General features: G+C 37.2%; 1 protein-coding gene across 1 annotated transcript; it reads right to left on the bottom strand.

Moving 5' to 3' along the window:
- Positions 1–7,374: 7,374 nt before the first annotated feature.
- Positions 7,375–8,058, bottom strand: LOC122014150 (nuclear speckle RNA-binding protein B-like). The gene has a single exon (XM_042570331.1). It carries the CDS (start codon positions 8,056–8,058, stop codon positions 7,375–7,377), a length of 684 nt encoding a protein of 227 aa, XP_042426265.1.
- Positions 8,059–15,087: the final 7,029 nt, after the last annotated feature.

Below are 15,087 nucleotides of genomic sequence, written 5' to 3'. Positions count from 1 at the left end.
ACGCCTAATGTTCCCTTCCCGGGAACGCGTCCTCGCAGTCACTCCCCTCCAGTGACTTACCTCACTTACCTGCCAGACGTCCGGTCAGCCCGTCGACCCGTCTGGACTTCTCGCCAAGCGTCCGGTCAGCCCGTCGACCCGCTTGGACTTCTCGCCAAGCATCCGGTCAGCCCGTCGACCCGCTTGGACTTCTCGCCAAGCGTCCGGTCAGCCCGTCGACCCGCTTGGACTTCTCGCCAGCTATCCGGTCAGCCCGTCGACCTAGCTGGACTTCGTACCAGACATCCGGTCAGCCCGTCGACCTGTCTGGACTTCTCCTGCACACTCGATCAAAGTGTCAGACAACAACAAAACTAACTTAACCTATTTGTCATTCATCAAAACCTGGGTTAAATCGTTAGTGCTAACCGCACCAACATGGAGGACCATGTTGGGCAAGTAAGTTGAGGTAAACAACTGGAGGAGCGACAGTGAGGTCAGGTTCTTGAAAGGAACAACATAAGGTCGCTGATCCAACTGAAGAAACCGGAAAGGTTTCCAAGTTGAGATCAAGATAGTATTACTGTCTAATATTACTCATGCATAATATATATTACTGTGCTAACCTTTGTGTTGCAGGGATACTTTATTTAATTCTGTGTTGCAGGTTCGGCCGGATCGGTCGACCGAACCAAGTTGACTCAGCACAGGCCAGCTCATCAACATCGATTAGAAGCAAAAGGAAATAGAGCTGATCGGTCGACCGAACAGAGGGATCGGTCGACCGAACCAATCAATATTAATGGCGCAGTAAATGCAGATCAAGGCAAATCTCGACGAACAAGAAAGGAGCCTGTTCGGTCGACCAAAAAGCATGATCGATCGATCGAACCCTTAAAGATCAGTAAATGTAAAAGATCGAGCCAGCATCAGACTCCAGCCAGGAAGGAAGGGAGCGGGTTCGATCGACCGAACAGAGGGATCAGTCGACCGAACGCCTAAGGCACCTATAAAATGAGGCTCAAAGTCTGAGGCCAGAACAACTCTTCTGATAATCTCAAAAGCTCTTCTTCGCGTACGGATTGTGCTACACATCTTCAACAGCTCAGTAAGTCACTCCGTCCGGAAGTACCGACCAAGCTACATCCTATGCATACTATTGTCGGTATATTTATTTTGTGTTGCACTTAATTTTAAATAAGATAGTAGGGTTGTTACTATCTTATACTTCTTGTATCTATATGATCTGCTTCTTTCTAAAGGTTTCGGAAAGAAGAGTTATAGTGATTGCCCATCGGTGCGGTCAAAGACCGCGGGCCTTCGAGTATGAGTCGAGCTAGGCTCCGAATGAAGTAAATGAACTTGTCTCCCTTTTTACTTTCCCCTGCATGATTCTGATTTAAAAGTAAAAGAAGAGTTTTAAAAGAAGCGATATTCACCCCCCTCTATTGCTCGCATCCGATCTATCAGTTTTAGCATGCAAAACTCCAAGAAAGTTTTTCTTCCTTTTCGGTATGGAGTACCTTTATCCAAAGAGATATCTCCTAAGACATCAAAGTAGATAGAGGACATGAAAGCAGTTCCTTATACTTCGGTAGTAGGAAGCCTAATGTATGCAATGCTATGTACGAGACTAGATATCTATTTTACCATGGGCATGGTTAGCAGATATCAAAGTAACCCAAGTCAGGAACATTGGACTGCCGTAAAGCATATATTTAAGTACCTAAGAAGGACTAGAGATTATATGCTAGTTTACTAGGCAGATGATTTGCTCCCTGTGAGTTATATGGATTCGGATTTCCAATCAGATTGGGACAATAGTAAGTTGACCTCGAGGTTTGTGTTTACTTTGGGAGGAGGAGCCATAGCATGGAAGAGTGTTTCAGACTCTACCATGGAAGCTGAGTATGTGGCAGTCTCTGAGGCAGCCAAAGAAGCTGTATGGCTCAGAAACTTCTTGATGGACTTAGATGTGATTCCTGATTTGCCTAAAATTATCGCAATTTATTGTGATAATAGTGGTGAAGTAGCAAACTCGAAGGAACCACGAGCCCATAAGGCAAGTAAACACATAGAGCGCAAGTACCACCCTATACGAGATATCGTAAAACGAGGAGAAGTTGTTGACTCCAAGATTACATCAGAAGATATCCTGGTAGATCCTTTCACTAAGGCCCTTCCGGCGAGAGCTTTTGATGGGCATGTTGAGAGGATGAGAATCAGATGTATGACAACATATATGGCAGTATAGTCTTTTAGTATAAGTGGGAGATTGTTAGGATGTATCTAAAAGCCTAGCTTTTTGTATAAACATTTATTTTGAAATAAGAATCACATTGGTTAAATGTCTGCATTTATGTTAAATGTAGTTGTCCAGTTAATTTATATTGTAGATAACATGGTGTGTGGTGTCACACAGAAGATCATGTTATCAGTTCCTTATAAATTATAAACAGTAGCTCACGACCAAGATGGATAGGGACAACCCATTGGAATGGTCGTAGTGTAATTTGGTATTAGTTTATCTTGACTATAAAATTACACTAATACACTATGAGTGTATTGAGCAGGGTCATTTGAGGTTATTTTTTTTATACTGGCTGTATAAAAAAACAGGACCTCTATTCTTATGAAAGTGTGTGCTCTTAATCCTGATATAATAACAAGTACATATACTTAGTATTTATTTCTTTAATTTATCAATGAGTGAGATTTTATTCGTTAAATCAACAGGCTCGATAAGTTAGGAAATAATATTATTTAAATGGTGTGTTGTTGATTATAAAAGAAAACAGTGTCCTAGTAATCTAGGTTGATGATGTCCCCTTGAGGAGCTCATAAGGATTGTCATGTAAACCCTGCAGGTGGACTTAGTCTGACATGACAATGAAGTTGAGTGGTACCACTCTTGGAGCTAGATGTTAATTAAGTGAGTGTCAGTAACTCATTTAATTAATGGATATTCGATATCATAAACACAGGGATATTAACACACTCATAATAAGAGGGAACCCATAATGTAATATGGGATTGGTGCGGTAGTTCAGTAATAACTCTTTAGTGGTATGAGTTATTATTGATGAACTTGAGTTGGGTGTTCGGGTCGAACACAGGAAGCTCAAGCTCATTGGGAGACCAAAACCGATTCCTCCTCTCGGTCCCTGTTGTAGCCTCTATAAAGTCTTATATCCACCAAGTCCACTTCTTACCCAAGTAATGAGCCGGACACATCTTTGCTTGGTGCAAGGGGGCCGACCAAGCATTAGCTTGGAGCCTAAGAGGTGGTCGGCCAAGCTTGGTGCCCAAGGTAGGGGCCAGCCACATAAGATTAAAAGGGAGATTTTATTTTGTTAAAATCTTTCCTTTTATAAGCCATCCATGAAGGGATTTAAAAAAGAAATTTTAATTTTAAAATCTTTCCTTTTATAGCTATCCACAAAAGAGATTTAAAAGATAGATTTTAATTTTAAAGTTTTTCCTTTTTTTTTTTTGATGATCAAGTGCCGACCATGAATAGATTAAAAGGAAACTTTAATTTTGTTTAAAACTTTCCTTTTTAGTATCTACTAAAGGAATAAAAGGAAGATTTTATTTTTTTGTTAAAATCTTTCCTTTTATAGCCATCCATATAGTTTTAAAAGAGAGTTTTAAATTTTAAAATCTTTCCTTTTATAGCTATCTACAAGGGTTTAAAAGAGAGATTTTAATTTTGTTAAAATCTTTCCTTTTTTGTAGTTAACTATAATGTTTAAAAGAGATATTTTAATTTTGACAAAACTTTTCATTTTTTGTAACCATGATTTAAAAGAGGAGTTTTAATTTTAATCTTTCCTTTTTTGTAGCCTTCTACATTGTTTAAAAGAGAGAGATTAATTTTAAAACTTTCCTTTTATAGCCATCACAATAGAAAATTTAAAAGAGAGAGATTTTAATTATTATTAAAATTTCCTTTTTTGCTATGACCAAGGATTATAAAAGAGAGGTAGAGGGTGCCTTATGGTTAGAACACATATCTCTAAGTCCTCTCTTTTCCTTGGTGGCTGACCCTCTCTCTATTTCTCTTCTTTTTTGTTTCCTCCCCTTGAGGCTGGTGACACATCAATCTCCAACTTCTTGTGGACGGTTTGCTTGGAGGGGAAGAAAAAGAGAAGAAAGTTTCTTATTTTGGCATTCCTTGGTGGCCGAAATTTCTTTGAGGAGAAGAAGTGGTTCGGGTGGATTTCATCTTGGTAGATCGTTGGCCACATGACTTCCAAGAGGAGGAGAGGAATATAGCAGAAGATTAAGAGGTCTTTGTTTACAAAGAAATGTATAACTAGTTCTTAATTTCGTCGCGAAACTAGTTTTTCTTTGTATGGATCCTGAAATACCAACACAAGAGGTTAGCGATTTCGTGTTTCATTTTTGTATTTCGATTTAGTGTTTTGATCTTGTGCTTATATTGAGGTCTCTGTAGTTAAACCTAGGGTTACTATAAGAAGTTTAAATATCCAATTTCTTTGAAAGGCTTTGTCTTGGAAGTGGTGGATGATCCCATACCCAAGAAGGCCGAGTGCCTCGCCATGTTTAACCTGGAAGCCAATTCTTGAAATAGATATTTAATCAACTTCTGCAACATGGGATGAATTTGGATTAATAATGTTAAGTATCGTTTGCAATTCAAGTTTTAACTACTGAAGAACACATGAATTAAACTTGAAGTAAAAATGTTAAGTTCCGTTTCCAATTCAAGTTTAACTCATGAGAAACACATAGGTTGTTAGGAAAGTTCTGTGCTTGTACAAATTTTTATACAGAGGAAGTAGAACGGAATTCCGAGTAGCATCCAACATCATTATCATTTATCAGGAGCTAAATAAAAGTCTTTTTGGCATAGAACAAAAGACTACAGAAACTCTTCAGAGGAAGGAGACATATTGGGCCTACCACGTGGTCCCTATCATTTATCAGAGCATTCACAATAGGATGTTAAATTATCCATTTAACACCTCTTTCCATTGTGAGTGAATATTATAATACCCATTCACAGGAGAGAGAGAGGGGGAGGAATGAACGTCATTCATCCTTGTTTTTTATTTTTTTTTAAAAGGTATATTATTTTTTTTAAAGTAAAATTATTTTTTAAAAGTAAGATTATTATTAAAATAATAATAATTTAAATATTTTAAAATATAATTTATTTATTTAATATGATATAATTTTAAGATAATTTAATAGATTGTGTGACATATAAATAATGAATATTAATATTAAAATAAATATAGATGAAAGAGATATATTATTATAATAAATATATGATCTCATATTTATTTTATATATAAAATAGTTAGTATTATAATAGAATTGAGTTGTGGATATTCAGCTTTTTAACTCTAGTCACTTGCGCTCATCGTATTGGGCCTGCCATGTGGCCCTTACTGTCTCTGCCGCGTTAATCAGACTACAGAACGTCCTCGGAGGAAGGAGATGTGTTGGTCTCCAATAGGGCACCGGAGGAAGTGAATCTCTGACCTCTCTCTCCTAGGACGTTGACCTTCTTCATCGTTGCCTTGATGAAGCCACTCCTTTGCCTCGTTACTGATCTTACTATACCAAATTAAGTTTGACAATTATGAGTAAAAAAGCAGTAATCCTTGATGCAACTCGAGAAGAGAAAGCAAAATACTCTGTTTTCTTTTTTTACCTTGGACTAAAGGAACACTGTCCGCTTTGCCATTTACGGATCATAGGAAAAGGCTACAAAAGGCCTGTGTGGCCACACTGATCATGGAAGGTGCCATATGAGTTCGTTGTCTTGGCATGGTGGCAGCTCTGGAACGGATCTCTGTATGGTAACGGCGGAGCCAGAAATTAAATTCTATCCGGGCTAAAAAGGCCCTGGGTTGACGTGGGGCTTATGGTGATATTGGACCCCGGGTTAATAGTGAGGAATTTATTTAAAAATTAAGAAATATAAAGGAATAATTGATAAAGTAAAGTAATATTCAGTGGGACCCAGGCTAATGGCCCTTGTCTGTTGGGCTTGGACAGGGGTGATTTGTTTGGAGCGCTTGTCTTGGTATCTATTCTAAAAGATCAATGTTCATCAAGTGTGATTTCAAAGGTATCATCCTAGGTTTAGATTTTTGGTAATAAATATAGATGTTTAAATTTTATATGTGTGATCACTAATAAAATCTGATTCTAAATATCGAGTAAAAAAATTATGACCATGTTTGATGCGATGATAAAAAGAGTTCACCAAGGATGAGTCAAATGTGGAAAAAGTAGCCGACGTAGAAGTCAAAGGTATGGAATCGCCCGTCACCAAAGTTGGCCGAGTGGATGACAACAGGTCGATCGGGCATGGTCTCCCACTCAGCGAAAGAAGAGTCCAGTATCAGGGTGCCGCTCGAAGGTTCGTCCGACCAGATCGCTCGTCCGACCGGGCGGTAGGTAGCGACCTGATTGCTGGACGACTAAAGAGAGGAGAACAGATGTTCGCAACTGTGGCAACCCTATAAGGGCTAGGCTGATTGAACTGCCTGTCCGGCCATACGAGGAACAACCTACTAGCCGAGCGATCATGGAAAAGAACAACCTAGAGCGATCGGGCCGAGGATCTCGGCCGAGTGACTCTCCAGCTAGGCCAAACAGTGAGACCCTTTGCTTAACTCATCATATTCCTTTGGGAGTTGTCGTCGCTAACAGCAAGGCATTGTCAATAAATAAATCGTACGATGGAAGCTTCTATTGTCATATTAAGGATTTGCACCCCCTGTTAAGGAATGTGTCAGAGACACTTTCCTGACTTGTCCTTTCATTGGACAATTGGGAAATGCACACGTGTTTTGAGAAGCATACACATACATGACCACTATATAAAGGGGGTCCATGCGTTATTTAAGGTTACGCTCTTGTTGCTATAGTTTTCTCTGCTTTTCACTATTGCCGGTGCTGACTTAGCGTCGAAAGGCCAACGCTAGAGATTTCTTTCCTGGATCGATACTAATGTTCTTGATTTTACAGGACAAAGCAAAGTCTTCACATATATCAATAATAGAGTCATATTCCTAGTCAATTATCTTTATCATTTTCGGATAGGATCATGTTGATGATGATGCATCACTTTTGTATATTATCTAATATACTAACTGCTAATAACTTAGTCAAATTCACATCCCATGCAAATACAGAGATTATTCAAGTTCATAAGATTTATTTAAAAGAATCAATGAATAATGCTAATTAACAGAGATAATATATCTATAAAGGAAAAAGGACAAAAAGAAAAGAGGAACAAATAAACTAGATCTATCGACTCCGTCGATCGAGGTCAGTAGTTAATTGTTCTTTTTATTACACGATCCATCTCAAGAAACACAAAATGTTTCTAGCAATATTGCAAAGAGATCATAAACCTACATCATGGTATGTCTTAATGGCTTCTTCAATGGCATAAGACGAAAGGATATCGCTATTCACATTAGGAACCGAGGGCCAAAAGGATACTGAATCTGCGGCTGCAAAATCGAAGACATTGCCGCCGGTCGGGTAATGGAGGAAATCCGAAGAACCATGTCCGAAAAGCGCTAGATCCCCTAGGAATGGAGGATTAGGCATTCCCAGCGGAGGCATCATAGCCGTAGACGAGTACAAAAAGTGTGTATAATTCTTCGACGGCGTACCACTCGAGGAGACTTCTAAGATGTTCTCGTTGTTGTCTTTGCACGCATCATTTGGCGATGGCAGTGTGGCGGGAGGAGGGACGGCGGCGGATATTTCATTGCTGTTGTTGTTATTGTTGTTGTCGTCGTCGTTATTAATGTTTTCGACGGCGGTGGCTTGTGACTGGCCGGTGAGCCTCTGGACGATCTCCTTGAAATTATCAACAGTCGCATGAATAATTTTCGGAGCATGGGTGTAGATAATGACCGGCTGACGGCGTTGACGAGGGTTATTGGTGGCGGTGCCGATCGTGGAGATGGTGGAAGAGGAAGACGAGGAGGAAGGCTTTTGGATTAGATGAGACTCCTTGTGAACCTTGAGAGGGGTGTGGCGTTGTAGAGCATTGAATTCCCTTGCGGAAGGGCTCATGGTGCAGGAATGGGAAAAAGAAGGTTAATTGAAGAATTATATAGTAGAATCACAAGGATCGCGAGCAATAAAAGAGGAGATAGTGGTGGCTATTTTTGGAGAGAAAATGACAAAAAAAGGTTGGTTATCTTGGGACAAAGAGTGAAATAAAAAATAATACTAAAAAAAAGTAAGAAAAGATTTTTTTTTTACATGTTAAAACGAGAGGAGAGAGAGTGGATTATATATATATATATATATTGAGAATAATATTAAGGTTTATAGAGGATAATTTTTAAAAAAATATTTTTAAGATTTTAAACTATCCCTTAAAATTTTTGTTTTGCTATCTAAATGCTTCATTCAAACACTAGCTAACATAGCTATTTGATTTTTTTTTTAATTATCATTTAAACATCTCGCATGTTGATAAAGATAAAAATAATTAATACTATAGAATATCGAGCTCCATATATAAATGTTCACGTTTTAATTACTTTAAAAAGTTTTTATCTTTTAAATAGTTTAAAAAATCTATCAACTTAAAAGATGAAAATAGCCTCGTCTCAAAAGACTTTAAACTATAGTTTTTTACCCTTGATAATCAATAGTAGATATCCAAAGAGTTTTAATTTAACTGATTAAAAATAACATAAATGGTCCTAAAATCTCCATACAAAATTTCAATTTTATTGTCAGTTCTTATGTCAATTCATCTCATTCACTATCTGCGCACACATTTTGAGAGATTATTACAAAATATAGATAAAAAGTCCAAAAAAAAAATATCATTCATCCAAAATGAGGTATAATTTTTCCTAAATTCGTCATGATTTAAACTCAAATGTAATACACTATCTATACACATAATTTTTAGGTACATGGTAAAATATAGATATAAGAAGTTCATAATAAGATATAATTTCTCCTAAATTCAATATTATTCCTGTACATACATTTTTTAGGTACATGGTATTGACGATAAAATTCATATATATTATTAATGATAGCATATGGTATATATAAATACCATTACAAGTGAAAATAGGAAAATACATAAATTAGGAAAACAATAAGTATTTCCTAATAATAATTATTCTCTAATAACTAGGAAACAAATAACTATTTTCTAATAATAATTATTCCCTAATAACTAGAAAATAAATAATTATTTACTTATAATAATTATTTCCTAATACGCCCTCTCAAGATGGTGTCCTAGAAATGACACCAATCTTGCTGCAAATAGCAAACAACCGAGGTCAAGAAAGCGACTTTGTAAGTGCATCAGCCAACTAATCCTCAGTAAGAATATGAGTAACTCGTAGTTCGAAGACGTGACACCCAAATTATCAGTAAAAAGCACAGCAGATGTGGTAATCGAAAGAAGCAGATCTGTCAAAAGTGATTTAATTCATTGAATCTCAGTTGCTGCAGAGGCAATGACACGATATTCAGCCTCAGTCGAAGAGCACACAATCGTGCGTTGTTTGGAAGATGAATCAGGAGTATTTGTGAGAGATAGCCGACGAGTGATGTCGTCAGTGGCAACCATTGTAGAAGGCGACCGATGGATATTCTTTTAGAGTAAAATCCCCCAGTGCGATCAACGAAACAACGATTTGTTGAACTTTGCCTTTGATGAAAGAAGACAACAACGAGAAGGAGACAAAGTGTTGTTGTTTGAAGGCTAAAATCTGACTTGTCATCGGAATAAGAGCAGCAGAGAGAAGGCTACATTTTGGTGGCTGCATATGCTGGAGCAGGTGTAGAAAATCTTTTATTGAACAAAACTTGGAAAAAAAAACTTGCTATTTGGCCTATCAGAAGATGGCTAAAACAATACTCATGAAGGAAAGATCTCTATAATGCGACTGCTACTTAAAAAAAACAAACAAACAAACACAGGAGAGGAGGAAGAGAAGGATGAAATTTGATGTCTTTAAACTTAAGAAAATAATAATAATATTGCTCTTGCTATGAGAAAAAACAAGAAGAGAAAGAGAAAAGAAGAGGAATTGAACCTTGCTTTTAATGGACTTTTTGAAAGAAGAAAACAAAATTATTATACGGTGGGAAAGAGGAAGTCAGAAAAGAGAATTTTTTTTTGGGACGATGATAAGACCGATGGTGGGCTGCCTTTGGACGACGATGCCTCCTCTGGCCGCAACAACATGTGAACAGTAGAAAAGACGCGACAGCGGCGAATCTCGTTGGCGTCAGCGGCAGAGAAAGGAGAAGAAAGCTAAGGTTTTTTTTTTGAACCATGAGAAAAGGAAACGCGGAAGAGAGGAGAAAAAGAAAGAAAAAAAATTAAAAAAAAAAAGATTGTTGTTAAGCTTGACGCTCTATATCATATTGACGATAGAATTCACATATATTATTAATGATAGCATATGGTATATATAAATATCATTACAGTTGAAAATATGAAAATATATAAATTAGGAAAATAATAATTATTTCCTAATAATAATTATTCTCTAATAACTAGGAAACAAATAACTATTTTCTAATAATAATTATTCCCTAATAACTAGGAAATAAATAACTATTACTTATAATAATTATTTCTAATACATGGAAAAATATAAGTATAAAAAATCCATAATGAGGCACAATTCCTCTTAAATTCAGCATCATTTAAACCAAAATCTAATATATTTTCTATCTAATTGATCATTATCTATAATAGATCGATCAACATCATATATATATATATATATATGTGTGTGTGTGTGTGTGTGTGTGTGTGGTGTGTGTGTGTGTGTGTGTGTGAGTACATAATCCACTTTATTAGGTATAAAATATTTGAAATTAAGCATATATGCAGTTTAATTCGATATTGATATGGTAAGGAAGAGGGATCCTATCAAAGATAGGTCAAAGAAAGGAAGACCGACTGACGTGGAATTCAAAATCATTGAAGGCATCAAGGTTGGCTGAGCAGGCCAGACGCTGCCGGACGGACGACATGTCCAAGTGGACCAGGGCTAGGCAAATAGCACAAGACTAAGAGACAAACAGACAGTGCATCCTCTGGCTACCGTCTTAACCGTGTAAAATACCGAAAAAGGGCGAATAACCATAAGAGATTTTTCAGAATTTTTAGAAATTTTATGAAAATTTTTCAGATCTCGTATGATGAGTTTAAGGGGGGTGTAGTACAGATGGTATCAAAGCGACCTTATGACCGTGAGTACGCCTGTGGCAGGAACACCCAGGGCACCACCTAGCGAGGGAGATTCTAGGATTTGTCTGTGGTGTCATTCGTGGTTACACAACGAGGACGTTGTGTCTTTAAGTGGGGGTGATTGTAATACCCCGGTTCTAAGATTTTGGTTAAGTGTGGCTTAAAAGGTTAGATGGTACTATCCATATCACCAAAGTGCACTTTCTTTTTCGGAAGCCAAACTTAAGAACTCCAAACTTAAGCGTGCTTGGCTTGGGGAAATCTGAGGATGGGTGACCGCCTGGGAAGTTTTCCAGGGTGCGTGCAAGTGAGGACAAAGCACGCTGAAAGAACCTCCAGTGGTTTATGGAGCTAGTCGTCAACCTGATTGGCAATTGTCTGTCCAGGTGGTGCCCGCCCGGGCTGAGGCGTTACAAGCTAAGCGGGCGGTGTGTCCGTCCGGATGAGAGGCAACCCTCCGACAATGAAAAAATCTAAGAGCATCCATAGTCATGGATACCCTCAAGGAGCTCCTTCAATGTCATGTCAACGCCATGTCAAAAGTAAAAAACCCTTCGATTTCTCTCCACTATCAAAAAAAATCTCTCAACAACTTCTTTGTGGAGGTCCCATATTTTTTCATTATATATACTTCTTATCTCTCCTTCATATTATATATATATATAATTAATTTTTTATAAAATATAAATCTATAAATTGCTAATAGTCAGAATAACATTAATAACTAAAAAATACATAAATATATATTACCATACATCAAATAAAAAGATATAAATTATAATAATATATAAAAAATAAACTTAAACATATCTACTCCAGCTCATATCTATGTTTAATTTTTTTCAACTATTTTCTCATGTATCCAAAGTTGTCCTGATGTCATCTCACTAGTATCCTTCATAAGAATTTCATAATCCTTATGAAAGATCTCAACTTTTCACAAAGCCATTTTTTCCATTTGATATTCTTTAATATTTTGTCATTCTTTATCGAGGATTTGTTCAATTGTATTGCACTCTCTGACTTTGGATTTGCTTTTCCTCTTTGTTGCCTTTTGCTTTATCGGACGAATGCGGGCTTCAAAGTCATCAATATCAACACTTGTATCTAGATTTGGATTTGATGCTAAAGTATTCCCTCCTGATTCAGATGTCCTTGCATTCTTGTTAGAGGAATGAGCAACTGATTGTAGAGCATATTTCTCATATTCTTTGTAAACCCTCCACACATACATATACTTGAAATCCTTATTTTAGGTTGAGTATACACTGAAGGAATGAACACACTGAAATATGTGGAGCAAATTATTATAGGTTGCAGAAAATTCATTTACCATCAGCGCAAACTTATAGTAATGTGATTTTAGCACCTGATAACTTCTCTTCATAGTTTCAATGGGCTAATGTTTGTTATAGTAATCAACTACACGTTTCCAAAAAGCTTGATCCTTCTGGTCATTATCAATGACTGCATTGGTACTAATAGTTGCCCACAACTTCGCAAGGACCATGTCTTCTCAAGAAACTAAAATTTTCATTTCGAACCATCTTTCTCCGGTTCAACTTCACGCTCTTCTTGTGATGAGTGTGGTGGCCACTGAGATGTAGGAACAAATGATGGTGTTGGTGCAGGTTGCACTAATAATCTGGTTTTGATGTATGACAAATAGGTTAAAGTTAGATGTGATGTTTGTCTAACCTTTCTACCAAGTGTGCAGGAGTTGACTGGTCTGAAGGACCTGACACTAGGCTAAAAATTCAGCTAGGTCTAGGTCTGTGAGACTCGATAGCTGGTGTGAACTCCCAATAGATCCGCGGGACCCAATATTTGGTGGGAAGTCTAGCTAGTTGGGTCCACGGGACCTGACAACCGACTGAAATTCAATTGGGTCTATGAACCTGACAACTGGCGGGAAGACTAGGTATGTCAAAGGCAAGTCAAGCGATTACAGTTGATAAGTGGAGGCAAGTAACTGGAGGAGAGATCCAGTGAGGACGTGTTTCCTGTTGAGAGAATTGTAGGCGTCGGTCCAGCTTAGGTCCATTTGGGAAACCTAAGTTGATATCTTAACTAGATCCTGATCTTGGGGAGATATGATCTAATTACTACTATTTTATTGTGTTGTGCTAACTCTGTTTTGTAGGGTAAATATATTTTTTGTTGTCTGGACTAATCATGTTCTGCAGGGAAAAAACTACTGAAGAAAAGGGGAGTCCAGGAGCCTAGAAGGGATCCGGGTGCGAGGAATCTAGGCGCCCGGAGCCGGTCCGGGCGCTCGAAGCCGGTCCGGGCGCCTGGACCCAAATTTGTCCAAAAGATGATGTGGAGCACGTCGACTGGCCAAGCCACATGGTCCAGGTGCTCAGAGGAGTTCCAGGTGCCCGGAATGTACCTATATAAAGGCCTTCGGCCATGAACTTCAGAACAACAACTGCTATGACTCTCACTCTTGCTCAAAGCTCTAAAAAGCTCGTACGACGCTATAAAGCTCCTTCGATAACCAGCGATCAAAACTTTCTTATTTTCTTTGTTATCAGTAACATTACTTTTAATTCTTATACTTAACTTGTGTAATTATTCGAGCTATTAGTTACCCAACGAAAGCACTCGACGAGTGCGGGCCTTGGAGTAGGAGTCTTCGAAGGCTCTGAACTAAATAAAATCAACTTGTGTTAGCTCTTGGCTTCTCTATTTCTTTTCTTCTTTTATTCTTTCGCTGCGTACTTCGATTTAATTCGGTCTTGATTTTTGACGATCGCTATTCACCCCCCCCCTCCCCTCTAGCGTTTTTTTATTCTACAAGTGGTATCAAAGCAGATACCACTCTAAATTGGTGCAACTACCAATTAGACAAAGGGGGTTCCTTTTATATATATAAAAAATGAAAGGTGTAGGATCAAAAACAATATATATATATATATATATTTATATTGTTTTTTATCTTACGCCTTTCATTTTTTTCCTCCATTTTTTTTTAAAATCACTTTAATTTTTTCATTATTAGTTAGAATTGGTGAAATAACTGTTTGACAAAATTTGTCATAATATTTTTAAATTTTTTTATTTATATTTTATTATTATTTTTGAAACTGGTGAAACATACTTATTTTTTATCTCCCACATTACTTACCCAAAAACAAAGTCTTGGAAATTACTTCTTGTCTATAATTTTTGCAAGTATATCAATGTCTCATCAAGAAGCATGGAGCATCCACAAACCACCACCATATGAAATGTACAAGAGACACGAATTCAATCTGTGGAGGATGTAGATAGAATAGTTCATCCTTATAAATGACTTTGATGGCGGCATGACACTGAGACAATCAACCCAAAACATAGAAGTCAACAGAAAGATAATAAATTTAATAAATTCAATTGTAAAATTATTACCTAATGAAATCACATGCAGAATTGGAGAACATCGAGATGCCTATGAGTTCTGGACTCGTCTGACCAATTTTCACGAGGAGCTGATGGAGCTAGAGGATCAAGTCAAAAGTGAATCCAAACTCGAGTCAAATCCAACGGAGAAGCCTACCGAATTAGGGGATGTGCTTAAAGTTAGTATAATTTATCAAAATACCCCTATCAATAGTAGTTTAAATAATCTGCGTGATAATTTAGATAAATATGAAACTATCCCAGATATGGTCCATGATAATCTAGATTTACATGATTCAAATTCAAAACTACAAAATAATCTAAATTCTAATATATCAATCAAGACTTTGACCAAATCGGTATCAACCATCACTTGGTCAAATAAAACATTGACCAAATCAATTCAAAAAATTCAAAATTAAATAAAAATTTAGAAATAATTAATTTAAACATTAAGATAAATTCAAATTTGA

Source organism: Zingiber officinale, chromosome 8B, assembly GCF_018446385.1.
Source record: "Zingiber officinale cultivar Zhangliang chromosome 8B, Zo_v1.1, whole genome shotgun sequence".
Taxonomy (NCBI): domain Eukaryota; kingdom Viridiplantae; phylum Streptophyta; class Magnoliopsida; order Zingiberales; family Zingiberaceae; genus Zingiber; species Zingiber officinale.
The sequence above is the reverse complement of the archived record's forward strand: the minus strand, read 5'-3'. Positions and strand labels throughout refer to the sequence as shown.

Excerpts from the sequence above, each read along its gene's own strand:
- LOC122014150 (XM_042570331.1), bottom strand. The coding sequence starts at position 8,058 with ATGAGCCCTTCCGCAAGGGAATTCAATGCTCTACAACGCCACACCCCT.